At 33.8% G+C, this 19893-nt stretch overlaps 1 protein-coding gene across 3 annotated transcripts in view; it reads right to left on the bottom strand.

Moving 5' to 3' along the window:
• LOC149790756 (WW domain-containing adapter protein with coiled-coil-like) overlaps nucleotides 1-19893 on the bottom strand; it is a 76526-nt gene that overhangs the window by 41219 nt on the left and 15414 nt on the right. For all 3 annotated transcript variants that reach the window (XM_089972821.1, XM_089972822.1, XM_089972823.1), the window contains exon 7: nucleotides 17170-17535. In XM_089972821.1, coding sequence (XP_089828947.1) covers nucleotides 17170-17535 — 366 coding nt within the window. The remainder of the gene's footprint in view (nucleotides 1-17169; nucleotides 17536-19893) is intronic.

Raw genomic sequence — 19893 nt, 5'->3', positions numbered from 1 at the left:
TGACAAGAAAGGTTTAAATTATTTTAATTTAAAATGCTTCACACAATTTATGAACTTCATTAATACCATATCAGCAAAGTTCCACACTGACACTGAATTATGTTAATGTCATCTAAAATTTTATTTGGAAGATTTTTTAATGAAAGAAATGTCTTCATTTATAAGAGTAATAATGTAGATGTCTCTATGAAACCAAATGCATGGAAAAATGAAAAAATCTTGTAAGCTATGATGTATATTAAATATATTTTGATGAGAAAAATACATCAGCACATGCTGTGTTTAGTTCACACAAGATGAATGATGCCTCCATTTTTTTTCACATCACCAAGTGTGATCTGTCAAGTACAGTACCTTAAAAAGCAATCAAAGAGAAACAGGGATTTACAAGCTAACTGGAAATTGAATATGCCCTTGGAAAATATCAGCATGCCTTAAAAACAGTATCCCCAAATAGATAAAGTGGCCTTATAAGACAGGTGGCCTTTCCAGAGGGGGCTATATTTGTTAGATGTATATGTGTATATAGTAGGAAAGTTGCATATAACTTGTTAATATCTTCATTTAAAAGTAGAATTATTAAAAATGTTCTTCTTACCTTAAAAACAGAGTTATTTCAAGTAACAATAGTTCTTATTCTTAGGCATGAAATGTGAATGGATATTGTTGGAATGCACATTACAAAACCATTGAAAAATGTTATATAAATCTTGGTAAATACGTTGTTTCTTATATAAAAATTACTCTCTTTCTGTTTACTCCATTTTCCCACTGCAAGAGAATACTCTCCTCATCTTTTACAATCTTGTTTATTTGAGTTTTCCCAACATAAAATCATTCGGCAAATGAACTCTTCCCATTGTTGTGAAGTCGAATAACTTTTACTTTTTCTTCTAAAGTATTATTTCTTTGTTTACAAGATGACATGTTAAAAGTTTTGTAATGATTTATTTATGAATTTGCGAATTCATAAATTACTGCAATTTAATTTTGTAGATGAATCTTTTGTACATGAAAAATCTTGTTATAAAGAAAGTGATATATGTACTCTCACATGATATTTCAGTCGTTTTCTGGTACCCTGTTTTGTTCAAAGTTGATTGTTTTTGTGTGTATCGTGTTAATCCGCAAAATCCATTATTAGCCTATCTGACCATAATATGATCTTTACAATTAAGTCGGTCAGAATCATCAATTTAAAAAAAAAAAAATATATATACTGTGCAAAGCCCAAAGCTCTATCAAAACATTGCTGACCCAATTTCCTGTAAATGTCAGCATTAATGATACAATAATAATAACCTTAGTGCAACATGTACTTTTGCCAACATTTCTTTCAGTAACGAAAACCTGACATCCGGAAACCAACATCGGGAAAGGTAATTAGATTACTTGACTTATATTAATTAAATATTGCTTCTGGACATATATTAAAATTAAAATGTGGCCGCTTGTGAGGGATTCATTTTACATTTATACACCAATCTGTTGGCCACTGGTCATGTTAGAGGGGTGGCCTTTCTTGAGGGACACTTCTGAACACAAACTTGTTAGTGCCAAGGGATTCTGGCCATAAAGTGTAGGTGTTTGTTGGTCGGGGGGGTGGGGGGTCTGTTCATGATGGGGACGAAAGTAGCTAGAAGAGCAAAATTTAGAATGTTTATAAATAAATGTATAGGTAGAAAAGGATTTGGCATTAGCTAAATGTTTGAGAGATAGTCAATGAAAGTTAGTTTTGTAATGATTTATTTATAGTAATAACTGAAGGATTTGAGAACATTTAACCGTTTACTTCACGATTATAATCATGTCAATTTAAAGTTGGTGACATGCATCCAAATTATTAATATTCAACTTTTAAGAATGATTTCATAGCACATTTAAAAAAATTCTTTGCCAAGTAGTAAATATGAGTCTCCTGCAATTATCAGAAATTGACTTCATCTTCTCATGCTAATATTTATGACTGTGTATACAATGGCCACTGCTTTGATTCTACAGAACATCTGCTAAGTCAAGTCTTTATTAGGGAATGGCATAAACAAATGCTGACTATTGATAACCAAAACTTACTAGCCCAACTGGACTATTAACATTATGAAAGTTACTAGTCAGACAGGAAATCTGCTAGCCTCCGCTAATTTCGAGCCCTGAAATGTGCTGAGATTAACTGTGAATAAATATCTCTTCATAACGGTGTACTTTGTTTACTTTTTCCTCATGAAGCAACATTAATTTCAGGACAAATTACAGTATATTGAGGAAATCATCAAAAACATTATTTCACATGGTTTCCATTTGCTTAACACGTGTACCACGTCACACATTGTGTACTACGTCACTAATCTGTGTGTTGAATTGGAAACATTTTAGTTTTATTGTCTGATCTAAATTAGAAGGGTTTTGTTAATTCAAAAGAGTGATAGTCTTTTTGAGAAACATTGTCGAACGAACGAACAATAGATTTAATCGAGCATAAGTAAAATGAAAAAAAATCACAGGTTAATCATTACCAACATGAATTTAATGGGTCTTCAAATTTAATACAACATAAATTTTAACACGATTAATATTTGCCGTTTGTGACACGCTTGACAAATATAACTTCACATTTTGAACAAATATGTTAAAAAAATTTTGTGTTACTCCATGATTTCTCTGCCGCAGAGCAAAATCCTGCAGATTTCTCAACTGTATGATCTTTATATAGTCAACATTTTGGGTTTCCAGCCACCATATAAAAATGTGAAACCATTTTTGATTGGTCAAATAAAATGAATTTTGATGACGGTAGTGACCGCAAGAACTTATGCTCAGATTTGCATGCCTTTGAATTTTTTCTTTGTAACCCCCTTGCCTGATACAAATAACATATTCAAAGTGATAAAACAATAAGGTCTCTTTTAACTGATTTTTTAATGCAACAAACACTTCCCCAAGTTGTTGATCAAAACAATGCTGGCATGTAATTAGGTTCTCACAGAAGTACACATGGGTTTTTGATGTGACGGTCGATTGACTCTTTCATGTTTTCATAGAACTGATTATGCTGCAATCATAATGTTTACACTGAAATGGAATTAAAGGATTAGAACATGACTTTCTCATAGCAAGACATTTAATTGGTGTTTGTTTCATTCTATGTTATCACCTATCAGCATTTATCAGAAGTTTTCATTGATGACTATTTCACCAGACTGTTTATTTACAGTGTATTGACAACTATTTATCATTGAAAAAACTTACATAATATATGATTTCTTATTTAGAACTTGCAAATTTCACAATATGGATTCTATCTTTACAGGGATTAATCACAATTTTCGATGATAAAAGGAGCAATGTATCAAGGTTTAATTCACCAATTCTTATCATACTTTTTTCACGTTCAGCTATTTTATAGATATTTAAAATACAATTGCTTCAGAAAAAAAATCGAGGGCCATGCTGGACACTGCGTCATAAGCAGGATTGCAAGTTATCCAAGCACGAGTTATCGAGGGAATGGTGCATCTTTTATTTCCAAACACACGTCCATGAAATCTCACAAGTTGTATTATTAAAAACTAACACCTACTCACAATAAAATTGGCATTAAAACGATCTTGGAAAAGCAGATTGTTTAGTGTTTGGTAATCTGACATGCTGCCCAAGGCTAACTTTGGACCTGAAAGTCGGCCAATTCTGGATATGTACAAATATCATCATTACGATGTAACTGATACATTAAAGTATAGCTCTTTGTACCTTAATTGTCAACACTTGCTTTAAAGATAGTTATATTCACATCACGTCTTCTGCACAAGAAAATGCAAGACTGACAGTGACTACAAGATAGAAATTACACACAACAGATGAAAGAAACTGTGGCTAGTTATAAAAATATGCTACATATAAAGGCTAAATTCAGGTACAGATATATGCACAGTGGCAAGATCGCATGGTATAAAACCTGCATAACAAGTAACAGGAACTAAACATGACACCCAGGTTGGTTAAAAAGCTTGCACAGATTTAGTTTAATGTAATTAGTTTTCAGTCAAAATGAACCCAAACCAAAACACACCCAAGTCAAAATGTACCCAGACTGAAACCCAAGTCAAAACATACCCAAATTAAAACATTACCCACACTTGCCTTAAATAATGACAATTTATTAAGCATTAGTGTTTCATATGACAGTGACTGGCCTTATGAGCAACTGGAATTGGCAGATACAATGGAACTTTCTTACCTTGTGATCTAGCTCCAATGCACATTCAGAAATATGTCTTATAAGTTAATAAGTATTGTCGTAATTAAGTCACAAAAATTTCTCAATTTTTACAGCAAATAGATTATACTTCTCTCTTTTCATAATAAATCTGTAAAATAAACACCCAAGTACAGCAACTATATACAAATAATCCCATATATTCACTGGTCTTTTTCTCCAATGGACACAGCCTGTTGATATTCAAGCTGAGCTCATTTTGTGCGGCTTTGGCAAAGATTTGTTTAGCAGTCCTTTTTGACTGACCTTTTTGGCTCAATGTGCAATCATTTCTTTTCCTTCTCAATGACAGCCTTTTTCCTTTCAAGCTGGTGCTTGTATTGGCAACATGCAGTGCGCATATTCTGACAGAAAGCTACATCTGTTCTCTCATGCAAGAAATATTTCTTCCTATAGTAATTAACTGCACTTTTTCCAGAAGCCTTCTGAACTTAAATTTTTCCATATGCAGTTTCTTTTGTAGGTGCCATTCCTAACTCTTCCAACCGCGATTTGCGTAGAGCAGAGGTCACAAAATGCCAGTCTTCTAGCGTTCAGTTTTCTTATAAAAACTGACCAACTAAATTTCTGTCAACTTTTCACTCCAGCCATTCCCATTTCCATACATTTTTTAAACCTTTATCTAAACTTCTCATGTCACGGTCTCTCTCAACAACTCTGGACACCATTTTTGCAAACACGCTTCTTCTTTCCATTGCCATCAATTTCCATTACACGAAGATTCATTGGATGAATTTAAACTTTTGACCAATCAGAACACTCTTTACGACACTCGTGGGCTAACTAATATATGGAACAAATGCGATACAAGGGTTGTTGCGGAATGGGACCAAGCATACCATTTTTAAAAAAAACAACAGACTATATCAAGAAAAATCAAATTCAAGTCAGGAGAAAAGCAGAATTCTGCTTTAAAACGGAAAAAATCATGTCTGCATTTGAAAAGAGGCAAATGTTACCAGAATATTCTGTTGAAAATAATATTAATTTTGGACGCACGGGATACCACCCCTATGTTTTTATGACTCACGGTATGTTGGCCTAGTCTACGCACGGCTTTGAAAAGATGTTATGTATATCCATCGAGCTATAGAAATGAAATACATTACTTTGGACTGTTTCTGTCAGCAGTTCAGTTGAGCAATCAGGTCAGGTTTATAGCTAGTTTTACAAATTTCAACATAACAAACCGATCTTGTAAAAAAATTAGTCAAGATCAACGTTTTGGAAAAAATAAGCTATTACATGGAAGAGAAAAAATGAATAGGTTGTAATGTGTTTACAACGTCTTATTTATGGGGAAAAATTACTAAAGAATTCAGAAATAGACTATATGCCGGGGAATTTCTTGAGAATCTCGTGGCAAGTTGACACATTGGACAGCAGACGATTTTGTATGTGTAGGACAACTTGCAAAATTGATAACTTGGATTAAGATGCAGAAATTTTTCAAGGTAAACATTTCCATCTTTTAAATAATATATTAATTTGTATGATTCTAAAAGATAAACAGTAAGTAGGATTTTCTGGGTTACAGGTTAAAGAAGGTCATGGAATGGGTCTTCATGTTGACATTTATAAATCACATTTTCATACGCATTTTGAGTTGAAATGTGTGATATTTCTGTACAGTTTATGAATATCACTATTCTTAATTAAAGTACGATCATTCTTTCTTTATTAAAAATGGATTTTTGACCCAAAAATAACATGATCCAATGTTTACAGAAATAATGTATCGTTGCGCCGAATTACCCGACACACAGAATTGGCCAACACTGTGGTATATGAAATCTGCAACATAAGCATTTAGTATGTATACTCAGTGGTCACATCTGTTTTTATCCATGTTTTTATTTTTTGATTAGCCATTCCATCAAACATGTGCATAAAGAAACATAGTTTCTGTAATAAAAAACATTTGCTAGGTCCATTCAAGTCCTGACATTTAATTCCTTGTACAGCATTCTTACTTGCTGAACATGTCAAAATGATCTGATTTCTATCCAACAGCTAAAGGCATAATTCAGACACTGAATTTCTAGTAAAAAAAAAACCTGCATTAAGACTTGAAAACGACATGTACCTTACCTGAATATTCACACAAAAGACATCATAATACTCTTGTTATGAGAATTAAACAGGTGTGTGAACAATGTACATGTAAACTGACTGAACCAAGTCTGGGAGTAAACCATTTGATTATGTGAGTTATGAGCAAGTTCCTGAAAAAATACAGTCATTCTCTAAACAATGGATAAAGAAGAAAAAAAACAATATATACAGATACTTTTTTATCACTCTGACTTTGCTTCAAGGCAGAACAAACAGTAGTGTAGAATGTTAGACTCTATTAGCCCTTTCAATACTGCAGACCAGTAAACCAATCCAGGAACAATAACTCCTCTCAACACTGCAGGCCAGTATACAGGTCTCAAGTATGTCTTGTTCTGATGATGCATTCTCTGATTGGTCAATACTGGGGATCCAGCATTTGTAAATAATTATGTCGTAGCATGATTCATTTGGATACATCCAGACTTTTATGATAGTTTGTTAACAAGAAAGTTTTCCGATCTATAAATGTCAATCTTCGAAGTCCAATGACAAGTCTGAATAGTCTGGGGACCAAATATTTGAAAATAACAGGAATTCTAGTCTTGTAAATATACACGAGAAAGAAAGGGAGCATTTGCAAAAAAGAAGGATGGATATTGTTGGCAACACTGATGACAGTACAGTACTCCCCCTCTTTAACGGCCCCCCTGACCTGAGGTCACCTGCTCCTTACGGCCAGAATCCATTGGCACAGACGAGTTTGTGTTCAAAAGTAGGGCCTAACCGGAAATCGCCTCGGACATTCGCCTTGGCCGAATATCCAGTTTTTCGGTACTATTCGAAAGTATTCACCTCGGCAAATAATACACGCACAAATGGTTACAAGTAAAATAATTCAATAAATATCGAACTTTTTAAAAAAAGTTTTTTTAATACATAATAATTTAGTTAAAAATAAATTATAATTATACAAACCGTTAACATTCCATTGGACTTCATGAATCATGATTGATGATAATTTATTTAACTCAATTTCCTTTAGTAATTTTACTAGCATTCCCCAGGTGGTAACTTTTCTACTTCCGGTAAATATTTGAGTGTAGAGACCTCATTTGTAAAAACATCTTAACAAAATTTAATTATTACGTATTTAAAATAAAATTAATAAATAATAAATATATATATATTAAAATACTCATCGAAAATGTCTACTCCGAAATTAAGTAGCAAGATTTGGAACTTTTTCACTATAAATGCTGTGGACGAATCGAAGGCAAATTGTGATGTCTGCAATGAAAGGCTAACATGAGGCGGCAAAAATGCTTGTTTGTATGGAACTTCAGCTCTAATAAATCACCTTCGATCCTTCCATCACTCTGAGTATGACGAATACACCAGATCCACAGAGAGTCACAAAAGAAAGAGAGATGATGAAGAAGATTTAAAGAGGAAACACTCAAAGCAAGGTAACCTCAATTACTTTAGAGAAAATGACACCATTTGGACAAAATGATCCACGCAAGCATGCAATAACTAAATCAATAGGAGAAATGATAGCAGTTGATATGCAACTGTTTTGTTTGGTTGAAGATATTGGCTTCACTCGATTCATGAAGGTGCTGGAACCACGACATAAGCTCCCTTCGGCCACATACTTTTCTCGTACTATAATACCCGACATTTACTTGTCAGTGAAAGCCATCATTCAAGAAAGGGTTGACAACTACTACTTGGTTCGTGCCTGGATCTGGCAAATAGTACATCCAAATACTTGGATTCGGTACTCGGTGAAAATTATCTACTCGGTTAGGCCCTATTCAAAAGTACCCCTCACAAAAGGCCACACAGCTAATGCAACCAGCGTCCAGCATATTAGTGCAATAATATAGAATTTACCCCTCACAAGCGGACGCATTTTATTTGAATATGTATCCAGAACCAGTATTTTATTCATAACATGTGTTAAGTAATCTGATTTCTGTTTCCCAATGTCAGGTTTCCGTTACTGAAAGAAGTGTTGAGTAAAGTACATGTACCACTAAGGTTAATATTATATCATTTACGCCTCACGAGAAGCCAAATTTATTCCATAAAAACCGAGAAAGACTCAAATTTTAATCCATACAAAAGGGTAAGTACATGTAATCCAATTAGCCTTACTGCTGTGTTATCATAAGATGTCCGGTTTAGTCACTCTGATAATTGTTAAGATTACAATTATTGAACAATAGTAATAGCTGAGAAGTGGCAGTATCGATGTACAATACCCAAGTCAGCAGGAAAATGGTTTGATAGCCTTTATGGCTTCCCTTAGTAAGATGTTGAGCTTGTTCACTTTGATAATTAGTGGCTATTACTACATGTACTGACAATAATTGTCAAAATTACAAATCCTAACAGCCATGAGGTCAAATCTGCGTGATGTTAATGGTACATATCAAAGCCGTTTGGCTTCTCGCACCTAGTGTAAAGAAATGTATAAAAACAATAGGGTACCAGACTGCGACTAACGAATCATGTGACAAGATCACTTCCTTTAAAAACACACGGCAATTTGTTTAGATGCATACAAAATTGTTTTATCAGTATTGTAGTTGGCAACATGAATAACTTACTGCAAAAAGATCAACATGTCAATGAGGAAAAGAAAAACTCAGTTTAGAAGAGAAAGTGAAAGTAATTCAACTGACCGGTGTGGGTGTGTAGAGGATCCTTGCAGAAAACTAATGTCGGGAAGACTCGGATAAACAGTATTGTGAAAGATAATGAAACAATTCTGCAGAAGTGGGAAGGTGAAATGGACGGAGAAAGGAAGATTGTTTGAGCCAAAAGACGTATGTATCCTGATTTGAATGACAAGAAAAAGGAAGAATTTTGTCACTTGAATTGGGATATGACGACTTTACTGCAAGTAACGGATGGTTGCACACACAGGGGCTCGTTGCCTCGTTACAAAGAAAATCTAGGGATGGGGGTTCTAACCTGTAACAATATAACACTATATTATTACAGGTTAGAACCCCCATCCCTAGATATTTTTTTGTAACGAGCCCCTGTGGTTGCACAGATTTCAACTGCAACACAATATTAAGTGTTCTGTCATTGGTAGAGAATCAGCTGATGTTAGTAATGAAGTTGTCGAAGATTGGAACAAAAGACTAAACAATATATGCAGGGGATATGACAGCAAGGATATTTTTAATTGTGACGAGAATGGTTTGTTTTTTAGACTGTTACCAACAAAGTGACATGATGTGATTTGTAACATAATTATAAAGACAGTTTTAAAACTATATCAATGGTTATTCATAGCATTCTTTTGAAAATGATGACAGTTTGTTTTACATTTATTCACAACATGCATGTGATTTTTTAATGAAAATATTAAATGTTTTAGAATTAAATGTACTTGTGACTTTCTTCATATGTATTTACTATTCACATTTGTCATCCCCCTCTAGAAAGGCCACCCTCATTATAAGGCCACTTCCCTGCTGCTGTACTATGAAGGCTTTGAATTTGCCAGTCTATACTACACATAATTTCAACAATGGATTAAATCTCGCTTGGATTAAAATATTCACATTTTATGAATACAGTGACAAAGCACGAGCCTTTGATGGATCTTGAATATCTCTTGAATATTTTAAGATATCTTATAGTGACTATGTGATTTTGGAAATGGCAAGATTTTCAAATATACGTATACACTGGAAGCATGAGACTGACCCAAATCAACACAAAAGTACTTGGACTTGTGACAAGTTATCTGAAATACCGGCTTTTAATAGCCTTTATATACTGATGGAAGTTATGATTTTTGACAGAACTGTATTTGTCAAAGTGAAAGAAATTCAGGCTTGTTGGATCCAATTTTGGAGATATTGTGTCATGTGGCATATTTGTCCAGTTAAAGCACTATAGTGGTCCCCCTCTTATATGGCCATCCCTTCTGCACCAGGGAAAGTGACCTTATAAGATGAGTGACCTTTCCAAAGGGGGACTAAATTTGCATGAAGTATATGTAATGTATGTAGTAAGAAAGTTGCATATTTCAAAACATTTAATATCTTCATTTAAAAGTAACATTAATTATTAAAAGGTTCTACTTGTCTTAAGGATAAACTTATTTCAACTGAATAGACATTAATAGTTATTATTCTTGACGTAAGCATGGTATGCAAGCAGGTATTGTTGTCATGCACTTTCAAACATAAAAAAATGTCATTTAAATCCGGCTACATACATAATTCTCATTCCATTTCCTTCATTTTTCCATTGCTACTAAATCACCTCCTTATCAGGTACAACGTTGTTTATTCGAGTCTTTTCGACATAAAATTGTTTTATTTGAGTCTTTTCTACATAAAAGTGTTTGGCAAATCCCCCTACCCACCCCTGATGTTGTTGATCAGAATAACCGACTTTCTTCACAAGTAATACATTTCCGTTTACGTGATGACACACTAACATTTGGTAACGATTTTTTCGATGTTGCTAACTGTATGTGATTTAATTATGCAGACAAAACTTTTATTGAGTGGATGAAATGCCTTCGTAAAGGAAACGATAGATCTACTGTCACGTGATTTTCAGTCTTTGTCTGGTACCCTGTTTTATTCAAGGTTAATTTCTCTCCATGTGTTAATCCGCAAAATCTATATTTAGCCTCTGAATACCATGCCATATGATAAGAATTAATTATTGGTTCTGGACAGATTTGAAATAAAAAGTGGCTGATTGTGAGGGGAACATTTTACATTTTTGTACCAATATGCTGGCTGCTGGTTGCATTAAAGGCATGGCAATTCTTGAGCGGTACTTTTGAATACAAACTCTTTGGTACCAAGGGATTCTGGCAGTAAGAAGCGGGTGGCTGCTGGTCAGGGGGCTGTTCATGAGGGGGACCACTCTACTTGCATTTTACTGGTGACACAAATAAATGATTTGCAAGCCACAAACTGTCTTGGACTTATTTGTTAAATTAGTCTTGTGCGATCACAGTTGAAGCATGTTTTTATGCATATTTGTTTCCATAAAGAACAAGAAACCATGTAAATTAACACCTGTAAAAATCACATTACCCACATGTGACTTTCCCTGAAATGTGTCAATATTGCTTTTATCCAGGCAAAGCTTTGTAAGAACAGGATACTAGATCAAAGTGAGACCACATATTACACTTTGAATGCTTAATTTAGTATTATTGATTGAATACCATGAAATTTACCTTTAACTCAACTTTTCATTTACCTGTATAATCACCTGTGTGCAACTAAATTTGTGTATGTGCGTATTTTCAGTCTTCTTTAACATGATAACCATATATGTATTCCCATCACAAGAAATAAAATGTTTATAAGCTACAGAAAATATGTTGTCCATATTTATTAAACACCATGAAAGTTACTTGGTGTTGGATTGAAGTTTTCCATTGAAGTTACTACTTGCTGAAAGGGTCAGCCAATCCCTCCACCCCTATAACTTAAATGGTTTTGTTCCAATCAGTGTTGATTGTGGCAGGACAGTTTCCTGTGTTTATGTGAATGACTGGAAGCTAGAAAAGAGGGGTGAGGTGTTTACATGTGTGTGACAATGACCAAAACTGCCAACAATTTGGTCCATAAACTTGTTCCAGCAGGTATGTATGACGGTTGATTGAGCAGACATTGATAATCTACCTTAAAATGATAGGTACATTCTTCTCCACCACACTGCTGACTTATGAACACTAAATCTCTAAGCTAATTGCATTTGTTTAACTCCAAACTTAGTCCCACCAGGAGCTTCAAACTTGAATAATTTTTCTTCAAGAGAATGTCACATCTTGCCAAATTATTCAATCAAACTTCTGTTTATTTTCAGACAAAACTTTGCAATTACTGTAAAATCTTGCAAGCCATGGTACAATTGTATTATACCTAAATTCATACACAATCTCTTCCCAAAATAATTTACATTTTACAAATTATTTCTCGCATGGTTCCCACGCTTTTCTGAAGATACATTTTCAGGTCATTTCCAGGAAGAAAATTTGTTTTTCAAGGTTCACATATGACTATTACTGAATGGAATTCTAGAACACTTTAGATAATTAAAAAAATGCATTTTCTAAATCTAAAGATGTTTCTATTTCAAGACTCTCCAAAACACCTGAGTAATAAAAGATGATCAAAACCACAAAATGTATCGCACAAAACAGTTTGATTATATTGTTAGAAATGGGTATGTAAGGTCACTGTAATATACAGAATACAAATTCTAACTATGCTGACCTGCATTATGCTGCTATGTAGAAACAACATAATGAACATAAATTGGTTTTGTTTCCTTTAAAACCTATAATTCAAAATAATTATATAACAATGTATATGCATGTTACACAAAGCAACATTTCCTATCACAGTATGAAAAAACATTAAACGCAAAATATTTGAATCTTATCTTGTAAGGAAAAAAGTTTAACCCTGAATTTATCTGTGCCAATAAAATCCCAAACAAGGTTTTTCAAATAACTTAAACTCCTTAAGACGATTTGGTCCAAAATCCATCATTTCAGAAACATTTACAAAAGGGTTGATTTAAATCTTGACAGAAGACATTCAAATTTATAATTGCTGTGCTATAAAGAACTGAATTTTATTTAAAATCAACTTGTCTTCTTGTAATTTGATAAACCAGTCCTCAAACTTGTATTGATACCAGCTCGTATCATCTCTTAGTTTCATACAAGGGACGACAATTTATCCATTTCTCCAGCATTCCATTTAAGATCTGAAACCATTGCTTCCAGCCACATGTCACTGTGTAATGGTTTCTCACCAAATTTCAGCTCAAATGCAACATTTTGAACAACAAATTTGGCTTAAAACAAACAGCAGTCTGTTTTCTAATCGGGATTTCCTCCACATATTCCCACCCAATGCACATTTAGGTTGGGTTCTGGGATCAGAGAAATTGCATATTGAAAATTTGGAATTTGCTGCCACTGTGCAGTAGGCCTAGCGGCATATGGTAGTCACTTAGTTGTGGACCTAGCAAATTTAAATGACGTTATATTGACTCATACCTGCATATAATTGATAGGAAAATGATTTATTTTCTCAGAAATTGCAAGTATCATAATCATTATGTCTTTAATCGATAGGAAAATGATTTATTTTCTCAGAAATTGCAAGTATCATAATCATTATGTCTTTAATCCGCTCACAGTCTAGATGAAACTACAGCATAACCTAATCCTGTACTCGCCATTTGCATTACTAGTCACATGACTTCACAAATCTCAAAAGTCATGTGATATCAACAGCACAATCATTTTTAATGTTGTACAAAATTCAATAATATTAAATCAAAGTCATACCTTTTGTAAAAACCAGAAAGAACATAATTCTCAACATAATTATTTGGAGAACGACAATAAGAAACCTGTCGATGTTGCTAGAATCTGGCCAGTCAGATTCATCAAGCAGAGAGCACAAATTAATGTGGTAGTCACGTGATACATACAGAATCTATGTTGGGGTTTGGACTGAGACAAAGAAATCCCAGTCAAGTAGTTACATTATTTGTCTCCCCACAAGGCAAGATTATTTTTCTCACCCAATATTTTCCTTTAAAGTAAAAAGAACCCTTCAGGAGTGTAATATAGTTCACGTCCAAATGTTTACATGCGGCTCATTGATACAAATATGTTATTAAGGGCTGCGATGTGAAGATGCATCCGATGTACACAGTTTATATGCATCAGCAAAGAAAAATAACATATAAAAAAAAAAAATCGCATAATAATGAGGTATTATCACTTTTAATATATTAATGTTGTATGAAATTGACAATAAATAATTAATATTTATTACAAGAAAATGTTTAATTTTGATCAGTTCCAATTTTGAAAAGTTATAATGTAAATAATGAAACAATACTGGGTACACATCTCTACTATAGTTATACTTAGTACAAGCTGTAATGAAGAGCAACATGTTGCATTATTCATGGGTAATTAGAGATCTGTCACTCTTGTATATAACTCTCCTTTTCTTTGGAGGAGGTGAAACTGTTGTATGACATACCTGTGTTGTAATTAATATTGATTGTAAAATTACCCCCGTGTATGAAAGACCCTCCAAAATACAGACCCGTAGCGGATAATAATGTGCTGAACTTTCAAGTTCATGGTTTTTATGAAAATTACTTTATCTGCCTTGGAAATATGGAAAGTGCTACCGTGGAACTTGCTTATGGATTAATGTGTGGACAGAAAAATGATTCCTTCTAACTTTATTATTATGCATTATTTGTCATTAAAGATTGCAGGTATATGTTTGATTGAACTGGGGCACAATTTCAGATGCTTAACAAAATTAGAAGAAAGCATGTCTGACATAACACATTTCTTTCTGTTGCTAAGTTTTCTGTAGTTGTTGAGAGAGTTGGGATTTTTGTGGCTGGTAATGTGTATAGCCTGAGTGTCCCTCGATGAAAAGAATCTTTGTTGTTGGGATTTTAGACCAAGACAAGGAAATTCCAGTCAAGGGGTTAAATTACTTGTCTCTCCATGAGGCTGTGACATATGTAGGCCTTGTCTATGTGCATAGATCAGTGTTTTCTGTCATAGTTCATTCCACATAGCATTGAGAAGTTTATCCTATCTGTATCCTCAGCACATTTCCAGGTCAGCATCATGAAATGTAGCTAACAGTATATAATTTGTTTCACACAAAGTACTTAAATTTAGTAAGGTGGCTTTAGCTACATTTAATGATGCTGACCTGAAAATGTACTGAGTTAGGCCTGCATATAGGATAAAATTGACCATGCTGTGTGAAACTAACAAAATACCAAATAACTCAACATCGTGTGCATGTGTCTCTTTCAAAAATGTTTTGTATGGTATGTTCTCAAAGATGGATTGAGCTTAAGTTACTATGTTTTTTGTTATATATTTCTTGTTGTTTGTTTTTAAAACAACTAAGTCAAGCACAGCTGAATACAACAAGGATTTCTTTTTTTAAAAAGTAGTTCTGAGCACGTGGACACCTTGTCAACTGGTCTGAGATGACTAGACCAAGATAAGAAAAGTAAGGTAAGCAAAACAGCTAGATTTCTCGGTCACATGGGTGAGAAAACGAAACCCCAGCGGTTGTTCTAGGTGTAAATATAAATAATTGTGGGTTCTTTCAATTCTGTATTTTTATTACAACCAGCATGCAACTTTCATTTAATATTTTTTCTACAACACTTAAAATGGAATAAATATTGTCATAGCACATGACTACTGTATCTATGAAGCCATGAACATGTGGGTTGTGAAATTTGTGTACTCATATGATTACCAATGCAAATCGCGAGTACCAGGTAAAATTTCATCAACATCCTAGTTTTATTTTGTCTTTCAGCTGATTAAAGATATAACAATTTTAATACTCGCAATTTATGAGGATATAAATAATTTTCATTTCACTTTAATGCAGGTCTGACTTGATTTATCAACGTTAAGTTTGCTAGGCTATCTGGAGCTGTCTGCTGAGAAAAACAGTCTACTAGACAAATCTATTCACAGAGTTCTTTGGACTGACTCAACAAATGTGTTTATGGCAAGCACCCAAATGATACATACTGCAACCTCCAAATATTCTGGTCAGAACTCGTTAAATTTAACACACGATCACTTCAAATTATGACTCAATTACGTGTTTTGAGTATCAAGTGGTGGCAGAAAATTCCCGGAATTGTACCGACTTACATGAATAGTTGCAAAAGCAAGGACTTTTCATGGTCGGGAAAAACGTTATCATTTCTCCCGCCTTTTTCTCAGTAGCGTGGGAACCATGTTCTCATACTTTGAAAAACAGATTTATTTTTTCATGTATGAAATTTTTTTAAAATGAAATTTCAGGAGTCATCCCACAATCATGTTATATCCAAATTTGTGTTATAAGGGAGCATGCCAGATTTAGGCTACATCATAATAATTATGATAATTACTTACAGGTGTTTAGGAATAAAATGAACACATTACAGCTTTAGTTTAAAAATGAATTTAAGTCCTTTTCTACTCTAAAAGACAAGAATCTTCTTCAGCATATTTTCCAAGCAAACATAACTCAACAAAGTAGAATACTGAACAACTATTAAAAGCTATAATGTAAATCTGTCTTGAGCCACTCAACTAGGACCACAATTGTCATGCACAGAGTGATTTTAGAGAAATGCAATGTTGTGAGCAACAACCTGCAAAATATCACCAATGACCACTTTTAGGCAAAATAATCAATTTGACACTGTCATTAATGCCCACATTGAAGAAACATTCATAAACACATCTGACCATAACTTCATCCTTTGTAACCAAGACCACTTAGGAAGGTCTGCGGCAAAGTGAAGATATATCTAATCAACATTGTTATAAAATGACAAGATCACAAGAACCCAGATATAAAAAAAAATGGACCTTTTTACTTAATTTTCGGTACAAACATTATCAATTCGAGGTTTTTTCTTAACAAAAGAAAACTCGATTCTGGATAAAGGTTTGAAAACATAAAGATCATGAATGCAGCATGTCAATGATCGTAAACCAGACAAAAGCACGTCACTAACTGCAACAATATAGCCAAAGTGTAAATTCCCACTACAATTAAACATTCCTTTTTCAAAGTAAGTAGTCAAGAATGTACAGTCAATTAAACAATTTGCATTATTTCTTTACCTTTAACAAAACCCACACATCCCCAATGTTATAATTATAAACCTTTAATGAGTTTCTGTCCCTGTAGCCCAGTGGATTCTGATTCTGAATATATGTTAGATCGTTACACAACAAATATTATACTCACCATCATGCCTCCTGTCATGGCGTGATCTACTTCCCTCGCTATCTCGCCGATACCTCCTACTTGAACTACTGCTACTACTATGATCCAGAGAGTGATAATGTTGATGAGAACTGTGTGCATTGCTGTCACTATGACGATTACTATGACTACTATCCATCTTAGATGGATCCACTGAATATGAAGTTTTTCCTTGTGAAGCCATACTGACTCGTAATTCAGCCTGAATTTTTGACTGGCTAGCTTGCAGTTTTTCAAACAGATACTGTTTATCAGGCTTGATATTTGAGTCCTGGACCATCTGTCGCAAACTCCCGAACTGCTTCTCCCCTTTTCTTTCGGATCCACTGGAATGTCTATACCTTGAATCTGGAAAGGAATTTTTTTGGTTAGTTTGACTGAAATAAAAAGATTCAAAACTGAACCTCTGCATTTTAAACAAACTTTATTTATACTGAATACAGCACATAACTGCTTAGTTAATGTTTGTAATTCATGCTTTTTACGTTATTAAACTGCTTTCTATTTTGTAGATGAGCAGGAACATTATGATGGCAAAATTGTACACAAGTTGGTATAAATATTTAAGGACCTAAGGACCTACAAAAATTAAAAAAATAAATAAACGTGGAATGTTAAATCAATGATTCCATTCCTACATCACATTAATGGCTTGGATGTAAAAAGGTTCTACTTTGCATCCATGTCAGTGAAACGCTTCAAGACCAAATTATGTTGAATTTAATTCAATTAATCGACCAATCAAGATTTACAATGTGGTCACGACATATAGCTAACACGTAAAATGATCTAAATTGATTTATAACATTTATTCATATATTCCTGAAGCAGTCTTTATGCATAACATTTTTTCAAACTAGCCAAAATGGATTTGCTGCTCATAACAATTCAAAATCAAAGTTAACATCAGATTTAGTCAACTCATTTAAGTCTAATCATTTGTAAGGTCATTAATACTTTTTACAGCTTAAAAAATGATTATAAATTGTGCTTTACAATAATTGTTTTGAATACTCATGTATACTTTGCAAATTAAGTACTCTTTAATTTTCATGAATATGCAGCAACAGTATAAATAACGTGTACACTTTTGGACGAGGTCAACCTAAAAGTGAGATCATATACAACAAGCCCGATTTAATGTCGCACAGTGTGATCTCTTAATGAAAGCAGCAAATTCATATTACCAAGTTAATTTTTAAGACAGGCTGACCTCCACTTTTCTTGACCCGGTTTAGTTTTTACCTGGCCATTGTACAAGTCCATAGTGATCAATAATTTTCATCAGAAAGTTTCTGATGGCATTTAAGGTGCAGAGCATGCAACAGTTAATATTCAATAGACTGGTAAAACAATTTAGTATTAAAGTTTAGAACAATTAATATTTTAATTTTAAAATGCACCTATATGGCCATTTGACATACACGTTTAAGAGTGTACTGCTAATAAAGGCAGTTAATATTCAATAAAAGTAGGTGGAAGATGTCATAGTTAAATGGGAAAATGTTGAATTGCAGCTGTCATCGAGGGATGGTCGAGTCATCTGGAAATGGACTCTGCCCAGCAAACCTCGAATAACCGGGTTGACCTGTTAACAGAGCTTGCCTTTATGAAACTCGGTGGTGGATTATACATTGTATTTTTCATATATTGCAAACACTATCAAAATTAGTTATCACAGAGTAAGGATTTCTATAATGTAATTTCATGGGATAGGGTTTGGTAATTATTTTGCCCTGCATTGGTAAGGCTCCCAATAACTTTTAAAAAAATATGATCTGAAGTCTAATTATATCATGTATCTGATCCATGCCATTGATTTGAAAAATATTTTGAGCTTTAAAAAATATATAAAAATTAAAAGCTAGAATATTAAATGGTCCGTCTGAAATGTATAGGTTATAAACATTGCAACACCACCATTGGGTAGGGGATGCAGACATGTCATTTTCAACACTCAGAAAAAAATTGAAACAACACAACCATCTCATTTTTAATGTCGCAACTTGAGGAGTTCTACTGTTTGATTCTAAAATGTTAATTTTAATTACATTTCTTGTGAAATGTACTTCTAATCACTAATGCCTTCTTCAAACAACTTCATTTAAAGATCTCAGATCTTCACTCAGCCAAGTCATTTTCAAAGGGTCTGCTTTTCAGGAATAACTAGTTTCATTATTAAATTTTACAGGTCTCAAAAAAAAAAAAAAAAAAACCTTTTTCGTGCAACACTGCAAGGGTTCTAACACGTATTTTTTTTTTATTGTTGTTGTTGTGGTGTTTAATGCCATATTTCAGCACATGATAGGCTATGCATGGCGGCCAGTATTAATGGTGGAGGAAGAACCCGGAAAACCCCCGGGAAGAACCACTGACCCACGAGAAGCTACTGGAAGCTTTCATACATACCCACGTTAGCTGAATCCTAGACTCGAACCCACGCAGACAGAGGTGAGATGGCAGTGATCCGTAACGGAGAGTGCTTTAGACCACTCGGGGACGCCATTTTTTTAAAAAAAATTTTTACAACACTATTCTTTACAAACATAATTCTGAAAACTTTAATTTAATTTAAATGAACTTGCTACTTTTTCATGCGACATAGTCCTAACTGATTCTTTAACCTTTACATCAGCTAATTCAAAGATCTCAGCAATGCACTCAGCCAAATTATTTTCAAATGGTCTGCTTTTCAAAAATAACTTA

This window comes from Sinohyriopsis cumingii, chromosome 10 (genome assembly GCF_028554795.1).
Source record: "Sinohyriopsis cumingii isolate HCF-2022 chromosome 10, ASM2855479v2, whole genome shotgun sequence".
NCBI classification, from domain to species: domain Eukaryota; kingdom Metazoa; phylum Mollusca; class Bivalvia; order Unionida; family Unionidae; genus Sinohyriopsis; species Sinohyriopsis cumingii.
The sequence above is the reverse complement of the archived record's forward strand: the minus strand, read 5'-3'. Positions and strand labels throughout refer to the sequence as shown.